Here is a 7,592-nt window from a genome sequence, read left to right as displayed (position 1 = left end):
GAAAAGTGACGGCTTTAATGTGCTGAGCAGAATTTTACATAAAATCAGAAATCTGTGATTCGTCCCAGCTCCAATTAGTACAAAAATCCAAGATTTATCGCAAGGCATGTGCAATTAGGCCCCAGTTGAAAGCCGGCGCAGAGCTGCAGTCCAGCCTCGGGTGCCAGGCTATTTTCCATTCTCTGCGCTGAACATTCGCTCCTAGAAACGGGCAGCTGTGAGTGGTGCCCCCCCACCCCCAGCCCCTCCTGCCCATCCCCCCAGGCCTCACCATCAGCATCTGCTCCAGCTTCACGGCATCCGCGGCGAACTTGCGGATCCCGTCCGAGAGCTTCTCCACGGCCATGCGGTCCTCGTTGTGCAGCCAGCGGAAGGCCTTCTCGTCCAGGTGGACCTTCTCCAGCTCACTGGCCTGGGCTGGGGGGACACGTGCCAGGGCCTCGGGCTCAGAGCCGCCCTAAGTCCCTGGCAGAGGGCCACCAGGACAGATGGACTGGACGGCCGTGGACATAGGCCGAGCCCGCGGCTCTAGGTTCCACACCCTCAGGTGCCTGAGGCCCTGGTGCCCCCACGGGGGCTGCAGTGGGGCAGGGGTCTTCTTTATTTATTTATTTATTTATTTTTTTATTATTTTTTTGGGGGTACACCAGGTTCAATCATCTGTTTTTAGACACATATCCCCGTATTCCCTCCCTTCCTTGACTCCTCCCCCCTCGAGTCCCCCCCACCCTCGGGCAGGGGTCTTCTTACCGGCCTTGGCCGAGAGCACGGGCGCCAGCTTGCTGTGGTCCTTGAGCAGCTCCCCCAGGAGCTGGGGCGAGATGGTAAGGAAGTCGCAGCCTGCCAGGGCCTTGATCTCGCCCGTGTTGCGGAAGGAGGCGCCCATGACAATGGTCTTGTAGCCGAACTTCTTGTAATAGTTGTAGATCTTGGTGACGCTCTTCACTCCTGAGGGGACAGGCCCAGAGTTGCCACGCCCACTGCCTGCGCCTGGGCCCCACGCCCCGCCCGACCTCCGAGGGCCACTCACCGGGGTCCTCCAGGGGCTCGTAGGACTTCTTGTCTGTGTTGGCCACGTGCCAGTCAAGGATGCGGCCCACGAAGGGCGAAATGAGCGTCACGCCTGCCTCGGCGCAGGCCACGGCCTGGGCGAAGGAGAAGAGCAGCGTCATGTTGCAGTGGATGCCGTACTGCTCCTCCAGCTGCCTGCGGGCGGGGCGCAGGGAGAGACGCTCACCATTCACCACTCACCGCCAGAGAGGCAGGAGCGGGGCCGCTCTGTCCCCGTCAAGAACAACTCTGGGGGCTTCCCTGGGGGCGCGGTGGTTACGAATCCACCTGCCAATGCAGGGAACATGGGTTCGAGCCCTGGTCTGGGAAGATCCCACATGCTGCGGAGCAACTAAGCCCATGTGCCTGGAGCCTGTGTTCTGCCAACAAAAGAAGCCACTGCAATGGGAAGCCCACACACCACAACGGAGAGTAGCCCCCGCTCACCACTAGAGAAAGCCCGTGTGCAGCAACAAAGACCCAACACAGCCAAAAACAAAAACAAAAAACCTCTGGAATGTTCACCAGGGCTTTCTCTGGCCAGTGGATTATGGGCAACCAGAACTTCCTTCATCAAACCCACATTTCAAAACAGGGACAAAAACAGAGGTCCCGTGAGAGCCACAGGCCCGGTCTCTCACCTTGTCACAGAATCAAGCCCAACCACAGCACTGTCCTGCCTCAGTCCAGCCTGGAGCCTGAAGCCTCCCCGGCCCCACTGCTCCCCCTCGCCCTTCTGAGCCACTCTGCAGAAAGCGTGTCACCCACGTGATGTCCCGGGTCGACTGTGAGAACAGGGCCCTGGCCCCACTCTGCCACGTGCTGGGATGTGGGCTGTGACAGCCGACCGAGTTCCTGTCCCAGCAGACAGCTTCAGAGGCACCTCTGCCGCCTGGCCACAGGGAGCTGGTCAGAAAGCTCAGCTGAGGGGGTACAGGGCAGCCTTGATGGCCAATACGGTGGCCACAGCACCGGCAACTCCCGCCTCTGGTGTGTGCGAGCGCATGTGCTCACAGCCGCATTCCTGCGACAGCACCAAGGGTAGGCAAACACGTGTCCCTTGAAGGACGGACTCGGACAATGCAGTGTGTAGACACCAGGGAACATGAGCCTTAAAAGGAATGCAGCCCCAACACACACACAGCACGTGTGAATACTGAACACACTCCACGTGAGGGAAGCCAGACACAAAGGCCGCGTGCTATGTGATGACATCACGCGCAAAGTCCAGAGCAGGTGCAGCCAGAGGCAGAAGGCTGTGGGAGGAGTGGAACCGACAACACAGGGACCCCACCAGTGCGCACAGGCGCCCCCAGGACAGCACAGCTCTGCATGGCCCCTGCAGGTGGGGCGCCAGACCAGCTTCCTGTCTGCACCTGCTTCTACCTCCTCCACACTGAGCGGGGTTGGTGGGAAACGACTTGTGTTCTGTACTCAGCAGACGACGTGAGGACCACAGGCGGCATCGCGGGGCCTGCTCCTTGAGGCCCACCCGGGACAGGCAGAGTCCCCACCAGCTCCCTCCTCACAGGACACTTACTTTCCAGCCTGGATGCCTTCCCAGGTGGACGACAGCTTTATCAGGATCCGGTCCTTGCTGATCCCGGCCTCCTTGTACAGCTCGATGAGGCGCTGGGCGCGGGCCACCATGGCATCCTTATCGAAGGAGAGCCTGCGGGGGTGCGGCCGTGACAGGGTGCCCGGCAGCCAGCTCGACTCGGAGCAGCTCAGCGGGGCCGCTACACAAGCCAGGGTCGCAGCCACGGCAGCACCTGGGCGCCACGCAGGGAACCAGGGACTAAGGAGCAGCTGCTGCCCTCAGCCCACGTCCCCAGGGTCAGCCCCGCATCCTCACCTTGCATCCACTTCCGTGGATACGCGGCCTGGAATTTTCTTCAGTATTTCTGCTCCAAACAGCACAAAAAGCTTATCAATAGCATTTGTAATCTGTTCCTCTTGTGACCTGAAATTCCAGGGAAAAAGTTAGGTTAGAAGCTTGTTAGGTTTAAACGCACACAATTCTACAAAACAGATTCTGTTATTCATTTCCCAAGTTCTCGTCCCTCCATCTTTTTATAAAACAAATTTTTTTTAATTGTGGTAAAACACACACAGCATAAAACTTACCATCTTAACCTTTTTTTTTCTTTTTTTTTAAATTTGGCCACGCCATGCAGCTTGCGGGATCTCAGTTCCCTGACCAGAGATTGAACCCGGGCCACAGCAGTGACAGCACAGAGTCCTAACCACCAGGCCACTGGTGAAAGTGCCCCATCCTAACCATTACTAAGTGACTAGTTAGGGGCACGAGTGCATTCACTGAGGCGCAACCGTCCCACCTTCTGTCTCCATACTCCATCCTCCCAAACTGAACCCCTCCATCTTTGCAGACTTGAACAAAACAGCCTTTCCAAGCTCTCTGAAGCTGCCTGGGCAGATGCGTAAGGTACACGATGCTATCCAAAATGGACCAGGACAATCTCCACCCCACGTGTCACGGGCTGGACGCAGGAGCAGGGCCAGTCCAGCGATCACTAACAGCACCACCTTCTCACCAATTCCAGGAACACCAAGAAGGGACAGGGAAGCCGCCGGGGTGGGGGTGCACAGTGGGGGGAGGGGAGGGCCAGCGCACGGAGCTACCGCCGCACACCTGCACGCCTCCTGACCTCAGCACACGGGAGCGCCAGAGAGGGCCGGACCAGCCCAGCACGGCTCCTGCCAGGGGCCCCTGTTCCCTGCAGATCCACTCTCAGCTGCGCAGTGTCACCCGGATGAAAATTGAAAACGCCACCGCTGGTGGAGACACTAGGGAACATTCTAGGAGGTGCAGATACGCTGGGGCTGGATTGTGACTGTAGCTGCACCACCACATAAACCGATCAGAATGAACTGGATGGTGCACTTAGTAAATCTCACTCAGACAAAACTGTTAATCACTCAGACAAACCTGTTAAACGCAACAAAATGCCAGAAAGCAAGTCCATGATCGCCAGGGCTGGGGAGACTGACTACAAAAGGGGGAGGGATGTCTGGGGTGGTATCTACATGTTCCTGCAAACAAAACTCAAAGAACTGTATACTCACAATGGGTGTTGCCTGCTACGTGTAAGTAACGTTGTCAGTGAAGCTGACAAAAAGAAACAGGAAAGCCCACAGCATCCCTCCTTGAGTCTAAGACACCTGAGAACTGAACTCAGGGAGGGAGGGAAGCAACCAGACCCACAGCAGGAGGGCTGCTCCCGGCCACACTCACCCGCCGAGCCCGCGGCTGAAGGCGATGGCCTCCTCCACCAGCTCCTGGTAGGTGGGCATCTGCGCCGCGGCCAGGATCAGGGACGGGTTGGTGGTGGCATCCTGGGGCTTGTACTCATCGATGGCTGGGGAAGTAATTGTGGAAAGCAGGGGAGTAAGTGGAGGGCTCGCTTCCACCCAACAAACCCGACCCCTGTAAGCCCTAAACACGTAAACAGAGTCAAGCAAGTCTTCTAAGCCAGGGCGTGGCCACACTTCACAGGTGAAGGCTGGCAAGAGGCAGCCGTGTGCACAATGAGGAAACAACGGGAGACTGAATCCAGGGAGCAAGCGTGCCAAGAGCAGAGCGCCTCCCAGCCCCCAGAGCCGGGGGGATGTGGCCAGGAGCCCGCGCAACGGCGTCCAGGTCTGCCGCAGAGGAACTGGACTCATATCTTTGAACTATCCTCCTCCAACGCACTAGCTCCTTCGTGGTAACCAGGCTAGGAAATCCAAGGAGTGTCGTGGCCCAGGCTGTCACACGGCAGCACAGAGCTCACATTCACGAAACTCAGCTTCCAGGATGATCTGGTTCAGTTAGTTGATTTAGCAAGTAAGTATTTTCAGAGTATCTTCTGATGACAAAACCAGGGAAGGGGCGGCTCTCAGGAGCTGAGGGAGATCTCTGTGGCTGGGGAACAGATGTGTCCAACCCATCTTGGTGGCTACAAGAACCTACACGCTACAAAACCTCTGCAAAGGATGCCCCCTCCTCTGTGCAGGTGGAAACCGGTGAACATGGAGCCGGCCTGCAGCCTGTGCACACTGTCCTCCTAGTGCCAAGTTCCTGGCTCTGTTGTCACACCACAGCCACTCAAAATGTCACCACTGGGGGACGATGGGCGAAAGATTCTTGGGACTCTATGGGCTAATTCTGCAACGTCCTGGGAGTCTATAATTATTTCAAAATGACAAGTTTACACAGATGTGTGAAAACTCAGAGTAATGCACCGAAAATGGTGCCTTTCATCACATAAAACTATGCCTTGATAAAGCTTACTTTTAATAAAATTAAAAAAAAAACTGAGACCTATCTGGGGTCAACAGATGGGCTTCAGGCTCCAGGGACCCTTAAACTCAATGCAAAACTGGGCGTGGGGCAGCATTCCGGGACGCACGCGCACAGCTTTGATTGCATTTTCAAAGAGGCCTGTAACTCCCCCAAGGTAAGAACCTTCAGTTGGTAAAGTGACCACAAAACTGAATTGACATCTGTTCACAGCTAGGTACGACTTATAGATATATATTATCAACAGATGTAGTTTTTAATAAAGTTGTTAGACCCCTCCTGTCTTCTTGGCCCTAAACTGACAGAAGGAGTAAGGAGACCAGCCATCCTGCGGCTGCCGCCTGGTGAGACCCGACAGGGAACAACACAGACCGGGCTCTGTCAGCTTACAAGGCTGGGAAATATTCCATGCTGAGAAGGTGCAGAAAGCTGTGCAGCCACTTTCCCAGCACCCTCTATCCTAGTGATGTCATTGCCAAAGCCCTGGCCCGGGAGGCAGGGGTGGATAAAAGACCATGGCCTCCCAGGGGTGAGAAGGGGAGGCAGGAGCGGGAACCTCCCAGGGCCCCCAGCTCTGACCAGGCAGGGACCTTCCGGCAGATGGTTTAAAGTACAGGTTGGACTCAAGCCCATCACTGTCTCCAACTTTTATAGTTAAGCAGCCAAACATGCTTACTCACTCTCCTAGGCTCTTGCTAGATAAAGGTTTCTACCAAAGAGGAATTAAAGCCTGTTTCTCAAGTCACCATGAGGAAGCAGAAAAGAGAGGAAGTCCCTTCTACACCGTGTGCCCCACAGAGAACTGCATGATTTTCCTGAAAATCTTAACTGTTCACAGCCGGCCCGAAGGGAGGTTCACCTAGTCTGGGCACTGCAGAGGGTGGGCACACTAAGTCCCCCGGCTGCCTGCAAGGAACATGACTCAAAGCCAAGAGGATCTAAGCCTGGGACTAGCTTCGCCTCCCTCGGGGCATCCGCGCCGCTGCCTGGCCCCACGCGGGAAGCGTCTCGGCGGCCCGCGCCCTGTCACCGCCAGCCGCGTGCACGGGGTCCCCAGGGAGGGGCGGAGGCCGTGCGCAAAGGGAGGTTGCAAAAGCCGGTGGCGTGGTTCGCAGCTCCTGGTCTTTCTGGGCCCAGAACTCACTCCCGCTCCTGCTCGGCGGGGGGACACGCGCGCCACGAAACTGCCCCGCGTGACCGCCGACGGCCCGCGGCGCCGGGGCGTACCCGGAGCCTCCCCCCGGAGGAGAGCACCCGGGCCCTGTCCCCCGGCCCACCGGCGGCTCCCGGCCTGGGGAAGCCCCTGCGCGGGCCGCGGGCTCGGGGGGCGAGGGCACCGGGGAGGGCGCAGGCCGCGCGGCGAGCGGGGGCGCAGGGCGGGCGCGCAGCGGGGAGAGTGCGGCCCGACTTCCCGCCCGGGAGCCCCTGCGCGCCCGCAGCCCTGCCCCGCCGCCCGGCCCACTCTCGCAACTCAGGCCCCGCGCGGCCTCACCGTGGAAGTCGCCCGTGTCGGCCACCACGGTGGTGAACTGTTTGAGCTGGTCCAGCGCGCTCTCCATCCTCTGTCGCTTCACCGGAGAGCCCGACATGGCGAGCGGCGGCGGCGGCGGGCGGCCCACAATGCCCCGCGGGCCCCCGCCCACCCCGGGTACGGCCAATCCGAGCGCGCGGCGAGGGCGGGGGCGGGGCCTGTGCGCCCCGGGTGAGGCCCCGCCCCCCGAGACGGCCCCCCGCCGCCCGCAAGCTGCCTGGGAGCGCGGAGTGCTCCCGGCGATGCGCCCACCGGGGCGGTTCCCTCAGAGCTGCGGTCCCCCCGGAGGGATGCGACCCCCGAGCGGTGACCCCGGAAAGGTTCGCCCCACCCCCTAACGGTGTCTCCTCTGGAGGGAAGCACCCCCGGGGCGGTGCCCGGACGAGGGATGCGCGGCCCTGGGCGGTGCGGTCCCCGATGGGCGCGCGGGGTCGCTTCCCTTACTCCGTCAAATGCGGAGGGAGCTGGAGTGAGGGTCGTCGAGGGTCGAGCAGTTAAGGCTGAAGGTGAAGCGGAGTTGCAGAGAGACCTGGACGCTTCGGACCCTGCATATGGGCCGCGGCCTCGGAGACTGTGGAAAGGGCCGCGGGCGGTGCAGGCCTGCGTCTGGATTGCCGCCCCCTCTCCTCCAGGCCTCCCGAGGCGGGGGGCGCCCAGTGTGCACGGCCTCCCCTTTGGCCTGACCGCGCCTCCTGGCTCTGCTGGGTC

At 59.6% G+C, this 7,592-nt stretch overlaps 1 protein-coding gene across 1 annotated transcript; it reads right to left on the bottom strand.

Moving 5' to 3' along the window:
- On the bottom strand, positions 1-6,988 carry TALDO1 (transaldolase 1). Its single transcript, XM_057729393.1, has 8 exons — positions 6,846-6,988; positions 4,307-4,430; positions 2,906-3,013; positions 2,591-2,722; positions 1,031-1,206; positions 751-948; positions 272-417; positions 1-201 (listed from the first exon to the last, which is right to left on the bottom strand). The coding sequence occupies exons 1-8, from the start codon at positions 6,940-6,942 to the stop codon at positions 169-171; spliced, it is 1,014 nt and encodes a 337-aa protein (XP_057585376.1). The 5' UTR covers positions 6,943-6,988; the 3' UTR covers positions 1-168.
- Positions 6,989-7,592: the final 604 nt, after the last annotated feature.

The sequence above is a fragment of the Hippopotamus amphibius genome, chromosome 3, assembly GCF_030028045.1.
Source record: "Hippopotamus amphibius kiboko isolate mHipAmp2 chromosome 3, mHipAmp2.hap2, whole genome shotgun sequence".
Classification (NCBI taxonomy): Eukaryota; Metazoa; Chordata; class Mammalia; order Artiodactyla; family Hippopotamidae; genus Hippopotamus; species Hippopotamus amphibius.
Note: the sequence above shows the minus strand (reverse complement) of the source record. Positions and strands in the feature narration are given on the sequence as shown.